The sequence below is a fragment of the Elephas maximus genome, chromosome 18 (genome assembly GCF_024166365.1).
Source record: "Elephas maximus indicus isolate mEleMax1 chromosome 18, mEleMax1 primary haplotype, whole genome shotgun sequence".
NCBI classification, from domain to species: Eukaryota; Metazoa; Chordata; class Mammalia; order Proboscidea; family Elephantidae; genus Elephas; species Elephas maximus.
Window position 1 is genome coordinate 18,158,851 of NC_064836.1, and position 25,845 is coordinate 18,184,695.

General features: G+C 50.4%; 1 protein-coding gene across 4 annotated transcripts in view; it reads right to left on the reverse strand.

The window, feature by feature from the left end:
• The window catches only part of PLXNA2 (plexin A2), a 268,455-nt gene that overhangs the window by 35,635 nt on the left and 206,975 nt on the right, over window positions 1-25,845 (reverse strand). For all 4 annotated transcript variants that reach the window (XR_007513869.1, XM_049858412.1, XM_049858413.1 and 1 more), the window contains 8 exons: window positions 17,995-18,146; window positions 11,012-11,129; window positions 8,627-8,763; window positions 7,124-7,291; window positions 6,693-6,786; window positions 3,173-3,412; window positions 2,186-2,329; window positions 1,603-1,837 (listed from right to left, as the gene is read on the reverse strand). Coding sequence is in view for 3 of the 4 variants with exons in the window: in XM_049858412.1 (XP_049714369.1) it covers window positions 1,603-1,837; window positions 2,186-2,329; window positions 3,173-3,412; window positions 6,693-6,786; window positions 7,124-7,291; window positions 8,627-8,763; window positions 11,012-11,129; window positions 17,995-18,146 (1,288 nt within the window). In the remaining variant the exon portion in view is untranslated. The remainder of the gene's footprint in view (window positions 1-1,602; window positions 1,838-2,185; window positions 2,330-3,172; window positions 3,413-6,692; window positions 6,787-7,123; window positions 7,292-8,626; window positions 8,764-11,011; window positions 11,130-17,994; window positions 18,147-25,845) is intronic.

Sequence of the window (25,845 nt, forward strand, 5' to 3'; positions counted from 1 at the left end):
TTGTCCAGCTTTCACATGCTCATGCTCATGAGGCACCTGAAAATATCATGGCTTGAGTCAGGTGCACCTGAGTCCTCTAGGTGAAACCTTTGCTTTTAAACACTTTAAAGAGGTCTTCTGCAGTGGATTTGCGCAATGCAATGCATCGTTTGATTTCTTGCCTCCTGCTTCAATGGGTGTTGATTGTGGATTCAAGTAAAATGAAATACTTGACAACTTCAATATTTTCCTCATTTATCATGATATTGCTTACTGGTCCAGTTTTTTTTGTTTTCTTTATGTTGAGGTGTAATCTGTTCCAAAGGCTGTGGTCTTTGATCTTTATCAGTAAATGCTTCAAGTTCTCTTCGCTTTCAGCAAGCAAGGTTGTGTCATCTGCATATTGCAGGTTGCTAGTGAGTCTCCCACCAATCCTGACGCCAAGTGCTTTTTCGTATAATCCAGCTTCTCGGGTTATTTGCTCAGCATACAGGTTGAATAAGTGTGGTGAAAGGATACAACCCTGACACATATCCTTCCTGATTTTAAACCATGTGGTATCTCCCTGTTCTGTTCAAATGACTGTCTATTGGACTATGTACAGATTCCTCATGAGCACAATTAAGTGTTCTGGAATTCCCATTCTTCACAATGTTATCCATAATTTGTTATGATCCACACAGTCAAATGCCTTTGCACAGTCAATAAAACATAGGTAAATATCTTTCTGGTATTCTCTGCTTTCAGCCAAGATTCATTTGACATCAGCAATGATATCCCTCATTCTAACTCTGGCTTGAATTTCTGGCAGTTCCCTGTCATGTACAGCTGCAACCATTTTTGAATTATCTTGAGCATAATTTTACTCCTATGTGACATTAGTTATATTGTTCGATAATTTTCGCATTCCGTGGTGGCACAGTGCTTAAGAGCTTTGTTGCTAATCAGTGGTTTAGAGTTCAAATCCACCTGCTGCTCCTTGGAAAACCTGTGGGCAGTTCTTCTCTGTTTTAGCGGGTCTTTATGAATCGTAATTGACTGGGTGGCAATGGGTCTGATTTGGTTTATAGGGTCCTCACGGATAGGTATGCTTAATGGGAATTCTCTAGCCATAAATCTCTGGCCCTAAGGGCAAAAGGAGAGTCTCTGGGTGGTGCAACGGTTAAGTGCTTGACTATTATCTAAAAGGTTGGCGGTTCCAACCTGCCCAGATGTACTTCAGAAGAAAGGCCTGGCAACCTTCTTCTGAAAGGTCGCAGCCTTGAAAATGCTATGGAGCAGTTCTACTCTGCACGCGTGGGATCGCCATGAGTCAGAGCTGACCCGACAGCTACTAACAACAATGACATGGGCAAAACAAGGGTCTGATCTGCAATCGACTATGGGGAAGGAGCAGGAGCAACTTGCATTTTGTTCTGTTGTGCTTGGGGCACCATGAACAGGGGTGACTTGAGGGCAGCTAACAACAAGGGCAAAAACAGTTTCTGGGGAGAAAGAGGTCTAAGTGAAGCGTGACCACTGGGTGGGAGGACTGGAAGTGAAAAGGGAGTAGTTGTGGGGAGGAACGGGGGAAGGCAGGTGAAGACAGAGGGGCCCAGGAAGCGTGGGATTGCCTCCACCTACCTTCCTTACACTCCAGGGCCACCCGGGACTCCAGGTTGTCCATCTGCATCTGGAGCCTCTTGAGAGTAAGGTCATTCTCTCGAGACTTCCGATTGTAGGCAATGAGGACGATGATAACGATGATGAGCAGAAGACTGCCGCCTGCCGCGATGCTGATGATGGCTGGTAGGGTCAGCAAGCTGTCTGAGATCACGCTCACCGAGCCAGGTGAGAACACCATCCCGCCCACGTGAACCTGTGCATTGTACACACACAGACACACACGATGCACACAGGTGTAGAGCCCTGGCATGCCATCAAATACTTGCTGGTTTGGGAAGGACATGGCAGACCACAACCGCACAGTGCAGACTTGGCTACAAAACTATTTCCTGCGGATGAGCTGCCTGCCTTTTCTTGTGTTCTCAACTCCTACCCATTTAACGCAGAACACAGAGGGGAGAAGATATGGAGGCTGTGAGTCAGGCAGTGAGGCAGGTCAGAGGAATAGAACCTTCGCTGGATGAGAGAGCTTTGCTTTATGACAGATCACGCAAGCATGGTGAGGAGAGGAGGCAGCATTCAAAGACGAGGGTTCGCTCACCATGACCTTGTGCTGCCCTGTGAGGGTGGGCGGCTCGCAGAGGAGCTGTGTCTCAGACACGGTGACAGTGCAAGGGGTCTCTCCGATCAGCACCGTGTAGTTGAGCTTGGCACCTCCAGAGGCGGGAGGGCAGAGGTTTTTGCCCTGCAGAAAACAGCAATCTTAATATAAATAATTGACACACGCACATAGAAGTTGATTACCTGTTTAGAGAGAGATTAAGGAGGAAAGGATAGCAATGCAAAAACCGATAAATGATGCCAAAAGCCAGCTTTTGGGGAGACTTCTAACAGCCACAATTTAGAGAGAAAGAGAGGAAATGAAGGGAGGAGAGGATGGAAGAAGGAAGAAAGTGGGAGAGAGGAAGGGGGGACGAAACACTGAACAAGTGGAAATTGGGAGGAGAATCCAAACCAAACCAATCCATTGCCTTCAAGTCGATTCCGACTCAGAGAGACCCTATACGACAGGGTAGAACTGACCCATACGATTTCCAAGGCTGTTTTTTAATCTTTATGGAAGTGAACTGCCACATCTTTCTGCCATGGAGTGGCTGGTGGGTTTGAACTGTCAACCTTCTGGTTAGCAGCTGAGCACTTAACCACTGCACCACCAGGGCATCTTGCAGGGAGAGTACATGGGGTATAAATGAAAGTGGTTGAGTAACAAAACCTTTGAAATACAGGTGCAGGTTAGCATAGCCACTGGAGTAGCCAGTAAGGAAATGGTTACTCCTAACTCACTGCAGACCTTCTGGATCCCACAGCTCACGAGAACAAACAGAAATATTCTAAAGTATTTCCTGAGAATCTCAAGTGCAAGATACATTGCTCAGCGGGTCAGCACCTATAAACGACCTCCTTCTATAGGGAGATGACAGTGGTGGGAGTCTGTGTAGGTAGAAGGGAGGACATGGAAGGCCAGGAGGGAGGAGGGCGCCCTCTCCAGTGGCCACACATGGCAACACTCCCCTTGGTGCGCTCCTACCTTCAGAATGATGGGGGATCCCGGCTTCTGATCCAAGACTCCAGTAGGGCTGAGCAGTTCGAAGGTCGGGTTGGGGTAATAGACGAACTTGGTGTCGTTGTAAATCAGCAAGGACTGGACATTGTTAAAGACGAATCCAAACTCGTCTGGTCGTTCCACAGTGTCCAGGCCAGGCCGGTAGTCCGTGGTCAGAGAGGGTGCCAGGCAGGTTAGGGTGGTTGTGTTCACAACTTTACACACCTAAAGAGGGCCAGAGTGCAGGCATTCAAATGCCAAGTGCCTGACCCCTGGTCACAGGGTGCGAGTCACAGTCCACTCACAGCTGCGCTGGTTTCTGCCTGCCATTGTTAGGTTACTTGTCTGCTCCATTAGATGGTGAGCCCCTAGAGGGCAAAGGCTGTGAATTTTTTTTTTTTCATGTTAACCGCATTCATTCATTTACCAAAACTGTTTGAGCACCTATTTTGTTCCAGGCTCTGTGCTAGGAGTTGGGGCTGTAACAGTGTAATAGTCACCAGCCAAGGGAGAAACCAGTGATTGGACAAGCAGTCACACCATGGTCCTGGCAAAGGGCCTGATGCCAGCAGGGGCACACACGTGGTCACACACACGGATGTGATAAACGTCCTGCTGGGCAAGTACACAGCCCCGTGTCTGCGTGTGCTGACTGCAACAGGCCTGGAGCAAGGCGGGGTGACTCCTGGGTGTTTTCCCATGGAAGAAATGAAATAAAATGGAATCTGAAGAATGAGTAGGACTTAGCTAGACAAAGAGGGCGGGGCATAGGGAGACGAGCCCCTGGCAGCGGGAAGCGCAGTCCTGGGGACAATTGGCATGGAAAGTTTGAGGCAAGAACTGGGGCAGAAGCAGCATAGAGTGTGTGAGTGAGCGTGTGTGCAGCAGGAAGCTGTGAAGCTGAGCTCTGTGGTGTCAGCAAATGTTTACTGAATACACTGAGGAATAAAAAGGACCCTGCAAGGCTTTAAACATTTAGTTCTCTTTTCTTCTCTAACCAAGTGCTCCCCAGCCTTGCAGTGGGGTACAACCTTGGTTCTGACACTGAGTTCATACTGTTCTTTCTTTCTTGGTGGACTCTGGCCTCCCAACCAAAATCCTAGCTGGGCAAGCCCTGCCTAGCCTGAGTTGTGCCATCCTCTCTCTCGTCTGATGGCTTCGTTCTGGGGCTACCCAAGGCTGCAGCCAGATGAAGAAATCACTAAAGGATGCACGTACAGCGTGGGAAGAAGTCCTGGACCTCTCCCGGCTCTCCTCCTGGTTCCCACTTGGCGTGGCTTGATTTCAGCTCTGGGAACCACGGTGTCCCGGCAACAGCCAAGGGCATCTGTGAGAACTCAGACTGCTCAAGTACATGCCGTCCCGGTAGGTCCACACGTGTTGTGTGTCTGGCAAACACGCACACAGAGGCTTCATGTACAGGAAACAAAACCGTGCGTGAAATTGCAAAAAAAAAAAAAAAAACCTAAGACTTTGGAGTTATGTCTCAACTCCTAGTCTGCACACTCCCTTTACGGGAGGAATGTGAGCGTTCAAACAGCAAGGCTCACTGCGGGCTTTGTGCTGTATTAGGGGCCAGTGCCCAATTCCAGCCCTTTTCATCTCACGGTTCAACAGCCCCTAGGAAGCTTACGTCCCCTCCATGTGCCAGCTGGGGACACTGAGACCCGGGGAGCAAGGGGGCTAGAGTAGAACTGATCCACGGACCCCAAACCTGGGCTCTGCGGGCATGACACACAGCCTCAGGGCAACCCCTCACCCCACCGGGCATCCCTCCTGCTCTGTTCCAGTTCCCCTGAACTGGGCTCCTCTGTGAATAAGCAAATCACTCCAAAACAAGCAGACTCTGTTTGCTTCCTGCCCCATGCTGCATCCGCACTTTGTCTGCCAAGCATTCCTCTGGGTTTTGCGGCTTTTGGCTTGGCCCTCCTCACTACCCACTGGGGCTGCTTTGAGACTCAAAGTCAAGGACTAGCCCCAGGTGGGCTGTGGATGCAATGGGGCCCAAGCAGGGCTGGGGGGGGTGGGGGGGTGGGGGAGGCTGTTGCTTCTTTCCCACCACTTCTAGAAAGAGAAGGCACAGGACAGAGTTTGTGAGCTCCCATTCTGGAGCTTGGCTTGATGGAAAACCCACACACACTCATGCTTTCTCTCCAGAGCCTAGGCTGCAGACTCCGGGCAGGCAGTGCTGAGCTGAACGGCCCCAGCTCTCCACAGGGAGGAGTGCTTTTTAATTCCCTGAAACACTGGGATCCTGGTGGGTGGGGATGGGGACTGGGGACTGCCGGGGGATTCCTGAGCAGTGCTGAGAATGGGTCCTGGGACATGAGCCTTCTCAGACTGTTGATGTGGGGCTTGGGACAGGCCTTCTTCCAGCCTGGTCTACTCTTCAAATGGCCTCTGGAGGACGCAGGCTGCAGCCTTGGTAGGCCCAGCTTGCCAGTCTTGTACTCACTCTCTGAACTTCTCTCTGCATAACGTGCCTGGAGGGTGGTCTTTGCTCTTCCTGGGTGTGAGCTTACCATTCCCATCCCTGCATCTAACCCTCCTCCCCTCCACTTAGGCCCTGGAGTTTCACAGAGTGGAGGTGGTTGTGAGCTACTGGGAGCTTTTAAGCTCAGTCTGGAAGTGGGAACATAGACTCTAGCCCAGGGATCAAGCTCTAGACTCAGAATAAGAGGGCACGTGCTCACTTAGCCCAAAAAGCTGTGTCCATGGTGGGTAGTGAAGGTGTGGTGCAAGCGTCCCCTGACTTTGGCATGATGGTATCACATGTCATCTAGTTAGGAAAAGTCCAGATGTTTGGGATCTAGCCTGGCTCTGCCACTAGCCACCTTTATGACCAGAGGAAGTCATTCATTCTTTCTGTCCTTAGTTTCCTCAGCTGGGCATGAGGGCACTGGACCAGATGATCCCCGAGGCCCTTCCAGATCATTCTAGCACTCCGTCATTTTACGTGTTTCTGTGTTTCCTAAAGAATCCTCAAGCATGCTGGAAATATGTCAAGGGTAGTAGGGTAGATACAAGGCCATCTCTCCATCTCCACCTCAGCCTAGTTAATCCCCCGAAGGTCAAAGCAGTAATAACAGGAGTTCATATGAAAAATAATGGCTATCATAGCATCTTCAGGACTAAAATTATGCATATAATAATGCTTCAGAGAATATTAGCCGAACATATTAAGACAGAGCCAGTAGAGCAAACTAGGAAATTCAGGACAACATACCAGACATTCTGCTCTTAGGATACAGACAACTTTTTTAAAATCACAAAAATCCATTGTGGAAAAAAATAAAATTACATATAGCTCTGTACAGAGGAGTAAAGTAAAACGTCCCACCCAGTCGTCTCAGCAGCTGGGGGGAATTATCTGCACGCAGTGACTAATGTTTATGGAGTGCCAACCTCCTTCTCTGACTTCCAGATCCTCCAGTGCCTAACGCAGAGCAAAACACACAAGTAAGCTGTGTTGACTGAGGGCCGGAAGGAACTAATGGTTACTCACATTGACAGATTCTTTGCCGTTAAACTTGACTCGGATCCTTGGCTCCTGAATGACATCCAAGTTGAAGCCTGTGATGGTCAGGGGTGTGTGGCCGCTGGGAACAAGCAAAGGCCATGTTAGGTAAAAACCCTCTTAAGCAGCCACCTGCTGCCATAGAGTCAGTTCTGATTCATGGTGACCCCATGTGTGTCAGAGTAGAACTGTACTCCATAGGGTTTTCAATGGCTGATTTTTTGGAACCAGATCACCAGGCCTTTGGAGGTGTCTCTGGGTGGACTTGAATCTCCAACCTTTTGGTCAGCAGCTGAGCGTATTAACTGTTTGCACCACCCTGGTGAACCTAAATCCCTGGGATCGCCCTTGGAGGTACACTTAGGCTGAAGGGCTTGTGCCATGTGACAGTGGATACACGCCTCCCACCTCCACCTCACCTGGCAATGCTCCACTCTGGCTCAATGCGCTGGACACGGGGGTCATCAATGTACTCAAACTGTAGGTTGTTGTCCACATGGGCTCGGTCTACACTCACGGAAACAGGGACTGGGCCCAGTCCATTGGACGACGGGGGTGAGACACACACAATCTCATTCATTGACCTCCTGACAGGAAGAGAGCAGGAAGGCTATGAAGAAAGGCATAGTAACAGGGTGCCCTCAGCCTTGAAGAAGGTTTTGCTCAGTTTCAGGGTATGGCCCAGGAGGTGCTCTTCTACCCTGTCACGCTCTACCCTGTGGACACATCCCTTATCAGTGCTCTCCTTTTACCTAGGACCCAGCTCTAGCTGGATTAGGGAGGGGGAGAACTGGAGAAGAGGTCAGAAATGTGGGGCAGGGGTAGGGCTCCATGGGCTATGGGGGAGCTGCTTTTCTCTGGGTTTTTCCTAGAATGTGAATACTTATTTAACTGGTGCTTAGAGTCTGCTCAGCCAGCCAGAAAACAAATATTTATTGAGCACCTACTATGCGTAGAGGTGAACACTAAGTTCTAGCCCCTGTGGAGTTTATTGTCCCAGAAGGAAATGAAAAAATCAACCGCTTGCCATCAAGTTGACCCTGACTCCTGGCGACCCCGCGTGTGCCCGAGTAGGATTGTGCTCCGTAGGGTCTTCAAGGGCTGATTTTTCAGAGGTACATCCCCAGACCAGTTAACCAGGTACCTTCCAAGGCACCTCTGGGTAGACTTGAAACACCAACCTTTTGGTTAGCAGCAGAGCATGTTAACCATTTGCATCACCCAGGGACTCCAAGGAGGAGATTATCAGGTAGATAACAATGGGCCAGTCAGGTCCTCATTCACGAATTCTTTCAGAATCCTCAGGATTGTCCAATCCCCAAGATTTAGCAGAATCTTGGCTAATTATTTGTCATGCAGAAGAGGAGGAGTCTGTGTGCTTAGGAAGAACTGGGGCCATGAAGTTGACACATTTCTCAATTCACCACATTGTTGTTGGTGCGTGCCACTGAGTCGATCCCGACTCATAGCAACCCCATGGGACAGAGCAGGACTGCCCCATAAGGTTTCCTAGGCTGTAATCTTTACAAGAGCAGATAGCCAGGTCTTTGCTTTTGCAGTGGCCAGTGGGTTTGAACTGCTGGCCTTTCGGTTAGCAGCTGAGCACTTAACCACAGTGCCACCAAGGTTCCTATGCTTGATACCAATAGGGACTGAAGAGCTTGGGGAGGTTTCTTCATCTGGAGTTCTCAAGACCCTCATGGAGGGACTTTAATTATTTTTAGAAGTATCCAGTCTCTCTGATACATGAGATATAAATTGACAAGTGGTGTATATTTCTCACAGAGACTGGAATGGTGTCTGGGCCCAGGAAGTGGCACATAACGGGAGGTGATGGGGCGGAAGACATGAACATGCCCAGGAACACATGGGCACACGCCTGGAATGTGCATGCTTTGAGAGGGCCTTGGAGTCCATCTCACCCGTAGAACTCGCAGGTCTGGTTGCCTAGGTGCACAGCCACACTGCTCCCGGCCCCAAGGTAATGGCCTGTGACAGTCACCATGGTGCCTCCTGACTCCGGCCCTCGGATGGGGTTGAGTGACAGCACTGAAGGGTTCTTTGGAAGGAAGAGAGAAATGATGGCAGCTCAGGTTTTGTCCAAAGGGAGGGATGGAGGCTACACTTAGGGCTAGGAGGAGGGGCTGTCTTCATGGTCAGAGCTGAGGTACTTCTCCTGCCCTTTATAACACCAAGTGCTCTCCTGCTTACACAGAGCTGACACCCTCTGTACAAGGAGGCTCCAGGTATGTCCAGGGAAGGCAGGAGGGCCAAGTATTGGAATTAATTAACCCCCTGGAGAGGATCATGCTCATAACACTGATGCAGAGGCAGATGTGACACTGACTAATCTATCAATTAATTTACAAATTGAGAACAATTTGAAAATGCTTCTCCATCTAGAGCCTGTACTGATTTTTTTGGCACAAAATCGATAGGCTGAATAAAGAGTCCCTGCCTGGGTTGGGCCACCAAGAGGCTAACATCCCCGTTAATGGCCTTGTACATGCCCCTCTGTCCCTCCCTAGCACGTGAAGGGCACAGCGTGGTGCCTGCTGCAGAGAGCTGTCAATAAACGCTAGCCGTGGCTTCCCAGCTGTTATGGGGAGGATGGCGCCTGGCTGGCCGTGGCGTCCTAGCAAGCTAGCTAAGTTGTAAAATTAAGCCTGAAGCTTAAAAGAAAGGACATCTAGCCTAAATTGTATCAGGCAGCAGTCCTAAATCAGAAATGAATTGTCAGTGCAGTGTAGTGGAAAGTGCATTTAACTCAGTAACTGCTGTTGTTGGTAGCTGCCGTTGAGTCTACCCAACTCGTGGCGAGCCCCTGTACCACCCCCATGATCAGGAGCAGATCAGACCATCGTGATCCATACGGTTTTCAATGGCTGATTTTTGGAAGTAGATAGTCAAGCCTTTCTTCCTAGTCTGACTTAGCCTGGAAGCTCCGCTGAAACTTGTTCAGCATCATAGCAACACACAAGCCTCCAATGACAGTCAGGTAGCGGCTGTATATGAGGTGCACTGGCCAGGAATCAAGCCTGGGTATCCTGCATGGAAGGTGGGAATTCTACCACTGAACCACCTCCTAAGGCATGGATTCTAGTCTGCATTAGCCATTCACTAGCTGTGTATTCTGAGGCAAGGTTCTTTGTCACTGAGCTTCTGTTTCCTCCTCTGACAAGTGAGGGGGTGGGCTAGAACTCAAAAGCGCCTCCCAGCTCTGACATGCTACAAATCTCTCCTGGTCTAGTCCTTTCGCATTGGCTTCTCATGGAAGTCCTTGTCTGTGCTGGGTAGGAGATGGAGGCAGCTGGCTGTAGATGGTCAGTGGCTCTCTGATCCCAGGATCCCAGAGAGAAGAGTACAAGAAAGAGGAGGAGCTACCAAGACAAGAAGGCAGAGGCTGAAAACCTAGACTGAGCAGTAAAATGCTTTTGGGAAAATAGAATTTTCTGGTCTAATGATTTTTCAAAACTCTTAGCAAGGCTGGTGTAACCCCATGCACTGGTGTTAATGCTTTTTAATGAAGAATTCGATGTGGCAGTGTAGGTAAGTGTCAGAAAAGGGCTCCAGGGCCCCAGAAGCAAGTTATTGATTGAGGCTGAACACAGTGCCAGCCTTGGAGAAAGCCTGCATGATTCTACCACCTGTTGCCTGGGCACAGAGAGGTGTTTTCAAGTGGGAGCGTGTGTATGTGTGTGTAACCTCACAGCCACACAGAGCGGCTTTCAAGTGTGCCCCCTCCCATGGTCCCATGCACATAACACATCCCTGTTGCTTTCAGTAACTCCTTTAAACTCCCACTTACAATATCCTGGGCAGAAACCAAAGCATGTGGCTATATATAAATAAAGTTTAAAAAATAAAGTTTAGACCTGTTTAATTAGGTCCCTTAGGCGCTGTGTCCTCACTGGGCTGGAATTAGACTAAGATATCTAATTTTTTATTTTATCACTTTGGTGGGACAAGGGTCAGCCTCTCTCCACCCCATGTCTAGGATCCACTTTCTAAGTAAGGCCTGATTTTGCCTTATTTAGAACTTTGACCTGTGGCCCTCTGAGACGCCAACATTTCCACATCTTTGTTAATCACATGCCCCATCCCACTCCAGAAAGACAGGGCTGCAAAGAAGCCATGCCAAAGGTTCCCCTTCTTGTTTTCCTGCTTGGTTTTTAGGAAGCCTGGTGCAGCCTGGCTGGGGAGGTGGGATGTGGAGACCTCCTAGAAAGGTCTAGGGCAGAGGGGTGCCTGTAGCCTGCCCCCCGCAGCTTGGGCCCCTGAAGCCTGGCCCTGAACCCAGTACTCACCACAAAGGTGTACTGTTGGTGGGACTTGGTCATGAACTCTGGCTTACACTCGCCAATACACAGACGCACAGGCCCAGAGGTGGTCCCCACGAGGGCATGGCCCATCTCACAGACGATCCTGCAGAGACAGCAAACCTTTCAGTGAGAGGCTTGGTGAGAGCAGACATCCCTGCCCCGCTTGCTCACCCATAATCAATGAGTGATTCATCAGAGTCTTGAACTATTACTGGACCAACACTCAGCTCAATCATCAATCCAGCTGTGTGACCTTGGGTAAAGTACCTTCCCTCTCTGAACTTCAGTCTCTCATCTCTATAGTGAGAGGGCTGGATTAGGTCATCCTTAAAGCCCGGTGTGGAGTCCCTGGGCAGGGCAAACATGCTCGGCTGCTAACTGAAGGGTTGGAGGCTCGAGTCTACCTATAGGCACCTTGGAAGAAAGGCCTGGTGATCTATTCTCCAAAAGCCAGGCAATGAAAATCATAGGCAACGCAGTTCTGCTCTGATGCACATGGGGTCACCGTGAATTGGAATTGGCTCAACAGCAACTGGAAAAGCCCTGTATGCCTCTGATACACTCAACTATCTAATTCTACGAGCATGGGCGCAGTCCCTAGGGGCTAGCACAGTGTCTAGTGCTGGGTAAGTACTCAATAAATATTTGTGGAATAAACGACATGTCCAAAAAAGAGATTGAGGGGCAAAAGTTTCCTTAGTGTTCTTTCCTATGTGACAAGCAAACACTGCAGCTCTCCCTACAAAAGGGATGAGGGCCTGTTTGCTAAGCTGATCCAGATGTGGTTTGTTTCCTGCAGAGAGTTTAAAAATGGGAAGACGCAGATAATCTGGTGAGACAGTGAGTGCCCAGAACAGGAGCTCCCAGCGGAATGTGGCGAGCAGAGTCCTGTGGCTATGGGAGAAGGGGTAGGCAGTTCATTAGGATGTCCGTCAGTTGGCACTAGACTCCCACTTCATCGAAGACCAAGCGCACTGAGCTGGTGGGTGTGTGGTGACACAGCCCTGGTGTTGAAAGTCACGGCTCACACTAACAGGAAAGCTGGAGGGAAGACAGGCGTGTGGCATTCTCTCTTGCAAAGCCCAGATCAATACCCCAGGGATGACTGCTGGCACTTGAGATAAGTTCCAACAAGTGCATTTAGATACTGGTTGCCTTAGCCACAGCAGCATTCTAGAAAGGGAGGCAGCTGGAGGACAGGTGAGGAATGGAGACACCAGGTTCTTGGGGTACCTCCTGCCTGGAATTACAGGATATGGGGTGGATGGAAGAGGCTTCCACTAGGTCAGCAAAAACGAGCCTGGGAGCAGAGGGAGGATTTTCTCCTCTACTTCCAAACACCATTTCAGAGTTCAGCAGTCTAATGCCCCTGGTAGGCTTGCTTAGTGGGGAGTCAGAGAAACAGACCCCCTCCACACTAATCCCCGGCATTGTCCTGGCACGGAGGGGAAGAGCCGTGTTTAACCGAGCTATGCTTATCTCAACAGCTCCTCTAGGAAGGAAGGTAACTAAACAGAGATTTCATTTTGATGTAATATAACTTGCATTAAACAAACAAGCCGCATGCTCACACACATGGCAGGTGGCGGAGCTGCATTCCCGTCCAAACGGTTAATCCCAGTAAGTACTTTCACTCCTGGTGAATGTTTACTTAACATGCAATAACTGCCTTATTACGTTGAGCATATTAAATTCAACGGGAAAGTACCGAGTGCACAGGGAAGAATATTCTTCCTTCCCTTTCAATCTGAATAAAGAAATTAATTATGAATCCAGAGTAAACACGATGGGGATGATCACTTAGCATTTTACACATAAATGTCTCCTTAAACCTCATTAGTGGAGCATTTGAGAAGATGCTTCATTTCATGCTACTACCTGCTTGGAGGAACAACTCTCTCCTTTTGTTTCCTGGGCCCTAGCACCTGTTCTGGAATCCCTGGGTAGCACAAACAGTTAAGTGCTCAGCTTCTAGCTGAAAGGCTGGAGGTTTGCATCTACCCAGAGGTACCTCAGAAGACTTGCCTGGTGACCTACAATTGAAAGGTCACAGCCACTGAAAACTCTATGGAGCACAGTTCTAGTCTGACACACATGGGGTCACCATGAGTCGGAGCTGACTTGGCAGCAACTAGTACTGGTATACCACCTGCTCCAGTTGTGGGGACAAGAGATCTGGGCTGCCCTGCAAACCACGCCCTGCACTGCCCTCCCAAGCTGCTCCAGAGGAGCACAGGCTTTCTGTCTTGGGCAGAGGGCACAGAAGAGGGGAGAGAAGAGGGAGCATTGTCCCTCACCTCTAATCAGAGCTTTCTCATCCCTCTCCCTCATTCCTCCCCTTGGACACTCGTTGCTACTGTGAGCCTTGAGAAGAAAAGGAATAAGAACTAACCGTGGGCTTGAAGTCATGGAAAATGAAAACATGAGAACACATGAAGGCTGTCGTAGCATTGAGCCCTTCCTCCTAGGCCCTGGGGACTGTCCAGAAAAGGAGAAGACCTGGGATGTCCCTGTAGGTAGTAGCCTCTTGACGCATTGCCTTTTCTGGAACCGTGTTCTGCTTAGGGTTCATGTCCCAAAGATAAGCTTTAGATGACAAGCCCCTGGGAGAAGACCAATAGATGGGAGGTAGATACTGCCTGAGTGTCAGGCTGAGCACCTGCAACTGGCTCCAAATACCCCCACCTGGAAGGTCACGATGAAGGGGGTTGTGCTGGACCATGGGGCCCTTCCTCGGCACTGCTGCTGGTCCCTCCCCTCACCCATGGAAAGAGGCTCTACTTCATCAGAGCAGTGCGGAGAGGAGCTGTGTTGGGGTGGGCTGTAGACGAGGGTCTGGGCTGGTGGGCCAAAGAACTGGACAAGAGGAGACCTCTAACTCTTTTTTTCTCCTAAAACCCAGTGCTGGTAGAGAAGCGAAAGGCCTTGAGTATATCTGTTGCAGGCATTTGTTCCCTGAGCTCAGGGAGGTGGGGAGTGGAAGAAAGACACAGGTGAGGCTGCAAGGAGTGGAAAGGGTTATACTGAAGAATGACTATTAGGCCAAAGCAGGCTCTTACTTTAACAATGATATGAGCTACAATTTGCTGAGCTATGATGTGGCAAGAACTATGCAAGAAAAGATCTCAAGTCATCCTCAGGCTCTCCTACAAGGCAGGTCTCCCTGTCTTCATTTTACTCACAACGCAGCTAAGCCTCAGAGATGCTAATAACTTATTTAAGGCCACAGAACCAGTCAGTGACAGAGCCATGATTCAAATCCAGGTCGGCCCGACTCCAGAGCTCATACCTTGGACCACTCTGCTCCACTGGGTCTGCTGTGTATTTAACTAAATGCTCTATGTGTCTTTCGGGGAGAGGGTAGGAAGGACAAGTCAGCCATGCCTTTCTCCGCGGGGCAGTGCTGGGGCAGAGTTGAGGCTGTTGGTAGGGGTGGCGGGGATGACCTGGCTGGGCTCCTAAGGCTCTGAGAGCTAACCACTTGTCGTCACTGCCTTCCTGGTTGTTGATTGCCTCAGGGAGTGTCTGTGTGTGCTTCCTCCTCCTTCAGGCCTTCAAGTCTGCAAGGTTCCTGTGGCTTGATTTCTGGGGGCCCCCACCTTCCTGGCCTCCTCCCTGTGACCCTGGCAGTGTTACGCTCCCTGTACAGTACGGGGAGACAATGGCTGCACGTGGCTACATATTCTCCTTTTACAGTGAGGAGCTGGGCCAACAAAGCTCCAGCCCTCACGTCTGAGGTGCTTCTGGAGGCCCATCGGGCTGCAGATGTGCCTCCTGGTGGTGGAACTGCAGATGCCATGGGGCCTAGAGCTTCCAGCTTCTGACATCCTAAGGACCATGAAAGAGATGGGAGAGGGCATCTATTCCTACATACGTACTTTCTAGATGAGAAACTTGAGCAAGAGGGAGCAAAGTGACTTGCCCAAAGTCACACAGCTTATGAGTAGCCGAGCGAAGCCTTGGCCTCCGTTCTCCTGACACCCAGCTCACTGTCCTTGCTCCCACACCACCCTTTCTACAGACTTGTGTAACCAGTGACCAACTGCCACAGAGTCCACCTCATGTGTTGCAGAGTACAGCTGTGCTTCATCGGGTTCTCGGTGGCTGAGTTTTTGGAAGTAGACTGCCAGGTCTTTCTTCCAAGGCACCTCTGGGTGGACTCAAACCTCCAACTTTTTGGTTAGCAGCCGAGCACTTAACTGTTTGTACCACCCAGTGACCCCGTAGACATCATATACTGTGCCTTCTTCCCATGAGTGTGCACCACCGGGGTGAAGTTCAGCGCACACACACCTAACATCCATCCAGCTGTGGCTGAGCGTACAGGTGTAGCAGATGAGGGGGTGAGGGTCCCGCGGAGCCTCTGCCCCAGGACGGGTTGAGCTGCAGCCTCAACCTGCAGCCTCCCATTGCCCGTAAAACGTCCTATTCAGGAGCCATCCATCCTCCACAGACCTGTGGGGTGCTGATTGCAAGACTAAGCGGGGCCCTTTAACCAACATTAACCTAATTGCTGAGTGATAGATGGCGAGCCACAAGCATATGGTGAGCCATTACCATGGCCGCTAATCCTGCCAGCGCCCGGGCCTCTGCACCCTGCCCGTCAAGCCAAATTCATCTCTCACAGACATCTGTAACGACAGTGCCTGCTGCTCACTGCCCAGGATGGAGGCTTAATGACGTTAACAAATGCTGAAACCTCAGGAGCGGTAATAAGCCTGGCACGGCGGGAAACCAGGGCTGCATCCAGCCAAGGTCCAGGGTGCCCCTGCTCCTTCCTGCCTGCCCTGTGCCTGGGGAGATCCAGTGGCAGTTTTCTAGGGTAATCGTGGTGGTGGCTGGGACCCGAGGGGACCTTTCCCCTCCCCAGTGTCCTCACTTCTGGTTTTCTCTGTACTGCTTCTTCCGGTGGCATGGGACAAGTGTGGAGCACCTGACTTCTCAATGGAACTATAATTTCTTACGTTTGTATGGCACTTTACATTCTCCATGTTTTCATTTTATCGATTCCTCCCTGAGAACCTGTGGAGTAGGAATCGGGGTTTCCATTTGGCTGATGAGGGTCAGAGAGACCAAACGGCTTGCTAAGGTCTCAAAGCTGGTGCATACAGGGTGCAGACTCAAACATCAATACCACATCTCATGAGATTTCAATGTCCAGCTGCCTAGGAGTTCGCATTTCTCAGCTGAAGCCCCTTTCCTCTGGGCTCCTGTGGCATCCTACCAAGGTGGTGACTGGACTATCCAGAGGCCCAAGGCAGGTTCTGAGACCAAGGAGAATTTGGGTCAGTGAGACTGAAAGCCTGGCCCAGTCTGGCAGTGTGCTGGGCTCTGTAAAGACCTCAGCTCGCAGGGAATCTCTGCAGGCAACTGGGTCCTGCGACAACTACTTTTGCGCTCTCTTCTGGCTCAGAAACACTGTTTATATCATTTTCTTTTTTCCTTTCCTGTCTCTGGGTGATGTAAATAGTTAACACACTCAGCTGCTAACCAAAAGGTCGGCAGTTCAAGTCCACCCAGAAGCACCTCAGAAGAAAGGCCTGTAGATCTACTTCTGAAAAAAGCAGCCATTGAAAAGCCTATGGGGCACAGTTCCACTCTGTCATACACGGGGTCACCATGAGTGAGAGTTGACTTGACGACTACGGGTTATTTCTTTCCTGTAGACCCAGCAGGTTTTCCTCCAAGGCTTATTCCTTGCTAGGATAAGGCTCTAAGTGAAGGAGCGGGCCTCATGACTTCTTCCTTCTTTCTTGCTGTGGCCAACAAGCATCACACCAGCCCTCTATGTCTGGGAATTCACGCCTTTTTACTCTGACCCTTCTCTAGGCTTTCTGGAGCCATGGCCTGATGGACATGAGGTCCCTGATCCTTGAATCCACACATTGATGAATCATGGAATTTTCAGGTCACTCCTGCCCAGGAGTTGCGCCCCATCACTGCCATGGAATGGAAAGAGCACTGAACTAGGAGTCAGGAGACTTGAGTTTCCATTCTGTGTTACCTTAAGAAAGTCATTTCACTTCTCTGAGTCTTGCTCTCTCAGACAATGGTGACAACACTATCTACCTCTCAGGGTCCTTACCAATTAAAGTGAGAGAATGGATGAGAAAGTGCTTGATGAAAGTTGAAGCAATGTCATTTTCATGGTTGCTATTAAAGGGTGGCTCTGTTTTTTTTTCTGGGGATGTGGGGGGAGAGGACTTGTGGCTATAGAGGGTGGAATTGAGGGAAGAGGGCCTTTCCCCAGAGCCAGGCCCTTGTTCATGTTCTTAGTACCCCTTGGGAGCTGTGTTCTCAGTGGATAGAGGGTGACTTGACCTGATTTACATGACGGAATGATTCGTCTGCCCCCACCCTCTCTCTTTTTGAGGGGAAGCATCCCCGCTTCCATCCTCCCACCCCCCAGCTTCGGGCCCACCTCCTGCCCACCAACCCCACAGTGGTCACCACTGCCAAATGAACACCCCAAATTGGAACATATGTCACTCCTGGAGCCCCGTCCACTGGTACACTGCTACATGCCTATTTTCTAATTTCCAGCTGACATTTCCCTTAGTGAAATAAATGAATTCGCTCCAGCGGAGGCCCTGCTCGGATTAAGCTGCTGTCAGGGCCCCGCGCTCCAAACAAATTGTTGCCCGCAGCCCACCATGTGGGATGCATTCCAATGGGGGCTGGGGAGGAGGGGCTGGGGGGCACCAAGGAGGAGCCTGGGACTGAAGGAGTGGCAGCGTTGGTGCTAGGGGCTGAGATGTCAGAGGAGGCAGGGAACAGGACATCCAACCGAGCCAGGCCTTCGGAGGGTGGAGGTGGGCAGAAGGCTTTGCAGGCAGGGTCCACCAGAGGAACAGGTGAAGGTCAGTGCTGGGGAAATCCAGGGGAGAGGGGAGAATGCCACCCTGCGGCTCCCACTGGACACAAACCCTCAGGCCTAGGAAGAAAGGGGCCAGCTTGGGGAGACTCACTGCTCAGCGATGATGTACTCCCCCGGGAGGGGTGTACAGGGCACCCCAGCCACCTGCACGTGATGGGCGATCTCGGAGAAGTCTAGGCCCAGGTTCACACCATGGATGGTCACTCGAGTCCCTCCTTCAGGCGGCCCAGACACTGTCAAGATCTGCAGGAGGGAAAGGGGATTAGCAAACTTGGGTGGCCACAGGAGCAGAAGTGGCAGCGCCCTTCCCTTTCCTGGAGGGAGGCTTAGGCCTTTGATGGACACCAGGATCTGGATAAACTGTGTGTGTTCTGCACTTTTTAGCTTATCCAGGATCCTGACATCATCTTCTGTTTTATGCTACCTCCTTGGCTCTTTAGCTTATCCACCCACCCTCCCACCCTCCCACCCTCCCACCCATCCACCCATCCACCCATCCACCCATCCACCCATCATCCGTCCACCCACCCACCCACCCACCCACCCGTCCATCTGTCCATCCGTCCACCCACCCACCCACCCACCCACCCACCCACCCACCCATCCATCCATCCATCCATCCATCCATCCATCCATCCATCCATCCATCCATCCATCCATCCATCCACTCATCCATCCACTCATTCATCCACTCATCCATCCACCCATCCACCCATCCATCCATCCACCCACCTATCCACCCATCCACCCATGCACCCATCCATCCAACCACCCATCCACCCACCCATCTATCCAGCCATTACAATAGATTATTAAAAACAACCCAATTATCAGAAAGAATACAGGACTTGGAGACAGAAAATCGTTTCAGATGTGTCTCTAATTCACTATACTTGAATTAGTGAATTCAGCTGATTCCACCTGACTGTGGGCAAGTCACACACTCTCTCTGAACCTCAGTTCTTCTTAGTTATGAAGTGGGATAATCATCTCTACCAACTTCACAGGGAACTTGTGAGCTCCAAATAGATGATGTGTTTGGGAGCATTCTGTAAACCAGAAAGGGCTTTGTAATTGTGAGGTGTTATCATTGCCACTCCTGAGTGCTAAGCCCTGTAGGGGCACAGTGATGAATACGACTAGATATTTGCCCTTAAGGGACACACAGTCGAGTATGATGAGATACAGGGAGAACATAAATAACGCGGGTCCAGGGAGTACAGTGATAAGACAGACACAGGGAGAAAGCTGTGGGAACCCAGAGGAGTCCAAGATTATGTCTCACTGTAGGGGTGGATCAAAGAAGGAAAGTGTGTTTGATGTTTTGTGAAAAAAAATCCTGTGATACATGTGAGGACCAAGAGGAACTAACTAGGACTTTCCAAGTCTTTTCTGGCTTTCTGTTGGCAAGGATCATTTGCTTATTCATTCCATAATTCAGTCACCAAATGCTGACACAGTCTCCTTCTGCTCTGATCCAACAGGAAAAGGAGCTGCAGAACCAGGTTCCCCCAGGTGTAAGCTTCTATCTGGGAATCAAGTTCTTGGAGAAATGCAACTCTTTGGAACCCCCCAGATCTCAGAGAATAAGCTCATACTTTGTGGTCCGTAGGTATCTGAAGCAGGGGAAATTTGAGGGGAGTTCAATCCTGGGCAGCAGAGAAAATACAGAAATTCAAAACTAAAAGGGTCTCAGGGGATCGTCCCTCAAGATCCTTATTTTACAGTGAGAAGAACGAGACCTAGACAAGTTGGGGATGTAGTCAAGGCCAAGAACAATGTGTACACACAGTTGTGAAAAATTCAGTACTTTTCTGAATATACCATAAGAAAGGCAAGGACGGGGAGAGAAAGGGCCTTGACCAAGATCAAGAGCCCACCAGAATCTCCTGATGGGGTCTCTGGGAAGATCTGCAGCCTCCACGTCCTTGGACACTTTTGAAGGCCCCCCCCCCGAGCCCTGCACATGCTGACGGGGTGGTCCTGTGGGTGGTGGGGGTCAGCTACCCCTGGGCAGAGGTGACAGGTTAGTACAGATGGAAATGCTGTCAAAGGCTCTGGAGCCTTCACCCCACCTCCCCTCCCCTTGCAAGGGACACTTTTCCCTTCTGATGTGGGCACCATGAGCCCTGCCACAAACTCGGCCACAAGTCTCCAGGTGACAGAGAACAGAGAAGAAGGTGACAGTGGGGTGAGGACCAGGGGTGGTTCTCCTTCCCTCCATGCCCAGCCTATTTGCTGCCCACCTTGCTGGACTCTCAGTGAGTGGGCTGCAGAGTCAGGACTAGAACTCAGAGCTCCTGGCCTTCTGTCCTCTCTGTAGGTTTAAATGGTGCAGGCTCCTTCCCTCCCAGCCAGCCCAGGCTGTGAACACTCTTGACTGGGCTCCTGTTTCACCCTGCCACCTTGTCTGTGCTCTGACTCCCTTTCCTGGGAACAAAATATCCCACTTTATGAATAAAAATAAGCAGGATACTTGAAATAACTCAAAGGTGAGATAGTCCAGGTGGCTCAGAGGCATCTCTGAGTGTTGGGGGTGGGTGTAGGGGGAGGAAGGACAACTTGGAGAGGAAGGAGCCAGTGGCATGAGGAACCAGCAGTCCCTACAGCTTCTCTGCCTCTGGGGACTCTAAAAATATCCAGCAATAATAGATCTTGGCTGTCCCACTCTGCCCTGGTATGGTTTCCTTTAGGTCCCTGGGACTCCCGGGCTCCGGGAGATGAACCTTTGTTGTTGAGAAGCAGGGATGGGGCTGCACCATGAGGAGAGAATGTGCTTCTAGCTCCTCATTCTCCTTTGATCCACTTGGAATGAGGTTTCCCCAGTCCCTCCTTCCCCTCCCCCAGCCACCTGGATGGCATGTATCCCCCTACCAAAAGGAATGACAGAACTGTGGTGATTGGTTCTCTCTCCTTCCCCCACTTTTATTTTTAAAAATGCATTCTTTGGCTCGCTGCAGTTAATTACAACCTTTCAGAAAAACTGTGAAATGAAATCTTTCTAGAAAGCCTAAAAATATTTCTGTCTGGCTGATAGCATGTGGAGACTCCACTGTGGGCAGTCAGTGGCACTGGCAGGGTCCTCGGGGTAGCTTCCTCCTGCTGCTAGGTCACGGTAGTATTTATTCCCCTTTCTACATTCAGGGTTGGTGTCAGAGCCTGGGCCATGGGCACAGAGTGCTGTAATGCTGGCTTGTTAGCACAGAGCTGTTCAGAAGCCTAAGTCAGCTAATACTGCTTTGAGAATGGAAGTCATTTCTCATATATATATAAGATATATATTTTTTTCATTTCTTACATTTTAAAAATTATTAGAGAGCTGCTGCTGAGTTGACTCTGACTCCTGGTGACCTTATGTACAACAGACTAAAATGTTGCCTGGTTCTGGGTCATCCTCATAATTGCCAGCACGTTCAAGTCCACTGTTGTGGCTATTGTGCCAGTGGAGGGTCTCCCTGGTCCTTGCTGGCCTTCTGCTTCACCAAATATCACCAACTGATCCCTTCTGATGAACGTGCCCAAAGCAAATGAGTTGGGCAATGTTCTGTTGTCATTCATTGGCTAATTTTTGGACATAAATTACCAGGCCTTTCTTCATGGTCTCTCCTAGTCTAGAAGCTCTATGAGACCTGTCCACCGTGGGTGATCCTGCTGGTATTTGAAATACTGCTGGCATAGCTTCCAGCATCACAGCAACACACAAACCACCACAATATGACAAATGTTATAGTCCCAGTGTGAGGATACAAGTCAAAGAGATAGGTAGTTCAGGGTGAGGAGATACTAACCTGATCCCTTCTAACCCAGCTAACAGCTGCTACAGTCCAAACCAGGGGTCATTAAGCCAGGTCCTCAGGGCTTAGGAAGCACCTGGGGAACGCTGGGTCTATGGGAGTATTCGTTTGATGCCATGTGTTCTGCCTCCAGCACCTGGGCCAGGTGGCGAAGGACTGTAGGGGAAAGGCACTAAGCAGCCACCATGCCTGGGGGGCTCACAAAGGGCATGGCTTAAAGACTCCTTGCCTAAACTACCACACCTGGAGGGCTCACAAAGGACACAGTTTAAAGCCTCCTTGCCTAAGCCACCATGCCTGGGAGGCTCACAAAAGGCACAGCTTAAAGTCTCCTTGCTTAAAGCAAAACTGATGTGTAAAAGTCTGGATTTCCAAAACATAGATGAGGTGTGATTATTTGATTTGCAAGAGGGTTCCCCAGGCTTCCATTACTGGTGACTTGGAAATCTATATTGTTGGCTGAGACCTCTCTCCTTAGCCCTATATCCATATATCCAATTGCTACTGGACATCTCCACTCGCACATGGATGTCCCTCAGGTCCCTCAAATTTCACCATGTCTAAAAATGAACTCTTAATTTTCCTCCTCCCACCCCCAGCCTGATTATCCTCCCAGATTCTCTTTCAAGGTTAATGAAATCAACGTGTGCTCAGCCAGGAATCATGCAAGCCTCTTCAACTGTTCCCTCTCCCTCATCCAGCATGTGTAATAAATCAGGTCACCAAGGCTATCAGTTCATATTCCAGTGTGTCTTTTGAGTCTGTGCTCCCCTCTGGGTTCCAGATGCAGAGAAGGTGTCAGGGGGCTCCTTATTCTCTCATCCACACTAGCTGGGACCCTCCGAGCTGCCAGGCTGACCTTCAGGAACACGCTCAGTCAGGTCACTGGTCTCTTGCTCTAAAAACCTTCAATGGCTCTGACCACCATCCATCCAAAGTCCCTAACTCCTAGCCTGGCATTTGAGGTCCTTCATGCTCTGAACCTGCTTTACTTCTTCAGCCACACTGGCCATTCTACCATGTTCTACCCATATGCTATAAGCTAGCTGCTGTCAATCTATTCCGACTCATGGTGACCTCATGTGTCTCAGAGTAGAACAATGTTCTGTAGGGTTTTTGATGGCTGATTTTTTGGAAGTAGGTCACCAGGCTTTTCTCTTAAGGTGCCTCTGAATGGGCTCAAACCACTAACCTTTTAGTTAACAGTCAAGATCATTAACCATTTTCACCACCCAGGGACTCCCGCCACAGATGCTAGCAGTCCCATACACACAGTGCACGTTTAAAATCTCTGTGCCTCTGGACATACTGCTTGTTCTTCCCCAGTTGAAAAATCAGGGCAGGTCAGAGTGGAGGTCTATGCTGAGTGCAAAGCAGCTGAGGAAGGTGCCCTGTAGAACACATCCCCTGCCGCCCGAGGCCCTCCAGGATCATGAGTATAGGGGGCTTGGTGTCTGTGTGGTGGCCTGGGGTGGGAACCCAGGTGTCCTGCTTTCTTCATTTCTCTCCAGGCCCAAGCACCAGGGAGAGACCGCAGAGGGGAGGCTTTGTGGAAGAGGATTTCTTCTTCAGGGCAGAAGAGAAGAGGATCCTTCAGGATGCCACATCAGACCAAGCCCACCCTGGAGCCTCTACCCCCAAGGCTCCTTCTTAAAGCAGCATTAGATTGCAGGACCCCAGGGCTGCATTCCACAAAACTTGGCTCTCCAAATGGGTCTATAAAGAGGCAAGTTGGCTGAGACCCCAGCTACTGCATGCTCCAGATCAGGACCTTGGAGGAGTTGTGGGGTTGCAGGGGAGGGGAGAGTTAACTTCCAGCAGAGAAGAGGGTGAAAGGGCAGGGTAGAGTTATACAGAATCCCCCAGTGACAGAGTTAAAAATGGCATAATGTAAGCCAGAATCCACATGTCTTGACTTCCAGTTTCAGGTGGCCCTGTGTTGCTGACTGGGGACCCTGTGTAGTGCAAATGCTTAACATGTTCGACTGCTAACCAAAGGTTGGAAGTTCAAGTGCACCCAGAGGCATCTCAGAAGAAAGGCTTGGCAATCTACTCCCAAGAAATCAGCCACGGAGCCATACATATGGGGGCTCCATGAGCTGGAGTCAACGCGATGGCAATTGGTTTTACTAGTGGTGCCGCTGGCTACTGCGGGGCAGGGAAAAGAGACTATCCAATGCTCCGCAGTGTCTGCAGGAAGAGAGACCACCCAACGCTCCGCAGTGTCTGCAGGAAGAGAGACCACCCAACACTCCGCAGTGTCTGCAGGAAGAGAGACCACCCAATGCTCTGCAGTGTCTGCAGGAAGAGAGACCACCCAATGCTCTGCAGTGTCTGCAGGAAGAGAGACCACCCAATGCTCTGCAGTGTCTGCAGGAAGAGAGACCACCCAATGCTCCGCAGTGTCTGCAGGAAGAGAGACCACCCAATGCTCCACAGTGTCTGCAGGAAGAGAGACCACCCAACGCTCCGCAGTGTCTGCAGGAAGAGAGACCACCCAACGCTCCGCAGTGTCTGCAGGAAGAGAGACCACCCAATGCTCTGCAGTGTCTGCAGGAAGAGAGACCACCCAACGCTCCGCAGTGTCTGCAGGAAGAGAGACCACCCAACGCTCCGCAGTGTCTGCAGGAAGAGAGACCACCCAACGCTCCGCAGTGTCTGCAGGAAGAGAGACCACCCAACGCTCCGCAGTGTCTGCAGGAAGAGAGACCACCCAACGCTCCGCAGTGTCTGCAGGAAGAGAGACCACCCAATGCTCCGCAGTGTCTGCAGGAAGAGAGACCACCCAACGCTCCGCAGTGTCTGCAGGAAGAGAGACCACCCAATGCTCTGCAGTGTCTGCAGGAAGAGAGACCACCCAACGCTCTGCAGTGTCTGCAGGAAGAGAGACCACCCAATGCTCTGCAGTGTCTGCAGGAAGAGAGACCACCCAATGCTCTGCAGTGTCTGCAGGAAGAGAGACCACCCAACGCTCTGCAGTGTCTGCAGGAAGAGAGACCACCCAATGCTCTGCAGTGTCTGCAGCAGGAAGAGGCTTTTAGAGTCAGACAGACCTGAATGTGAATTCCAGCTTGCCACTTACAAGCTCTGTGACCTTGAATCTCAGTGTCCTCATCTGAAGACAGATGATAATGCTTGCCTGACAGGGGTGTCATGAAGATTAAGTGACATAACATTTGGAAATTCCCTCGTATAGAAGTTTAGAGAGTGGATCTTGATAATCAGTAATTCCATCTCACATAACAATGACGGTGAGGATGGCGCAGGACTGGGCAGTGTCTTGTTCTGTTGTAGATAGGGTCACTATGAGTTGGAACTGAATCAATGGCACCCAACAACAGTCACATTCCCCATGCACCTTCCCAGACCACACAAACGGGGGACAGTGGAGTTGGTAGGGAGCTCAGAGACAATGGGGATCTTTTTGTGTGTTGGAAAGGAGAACAAGTGCGGGGGAGCACTCTCAGCTTCGAAGACTGGTGGTGCAAAGGGATGAAGGGCTGATGGGAGAGTGCCTGGGGGGTTTCTGCAGCCTGAGCTCGGGCGGGCCTGGCTTTGTGGATTCTAGGCACTGCACAGGAGCATATTTTGAGCCAGACAGCACCATTACGGAAACCCTGGTGGCATAGTGGTTAAGTGCTACAACTACTAACCAAGAGGTCGGCAGTTCAAATCCTCCAGGCGCTCCTTGGAACCTCTATGGGGCAGTTCTACTCTGTCCTATAGGGTTGCTATGAGTCGGAATCGGCTCGACGGCAGTGGGTTTGGTTTTTGCTTTTTTAGCACCCTTGCATCTGGAATACATTTGGGAAGACACTGGCCCTGTCTAACATGGTCTTCATCCTTTTCTCCCTTCCTTCTTGCCATTTCTCCTCTCCTGGATACTAGCCATCCTGGGGTGGGTTCAGCATTTCACAAAGAACTCAATGAATTCTTCCAGGAAAGTACTTCTGAATGAGGCACCCACGCAAACAAATGGTTTGACAGTTTGGACTCTGTGTGTGTGTGTGTGTGTGTGTGTGTGTGTGTTTAGGAATGTGGAGAGAGGGAGAAGGGGAAGAAAATCTATGAAATCAGATAGGAAGAGCTCTAAACCAAAAAACTCTGCCATTCATTCAAGCAGTTTTAGATTGGTTGTTAACCTAAAG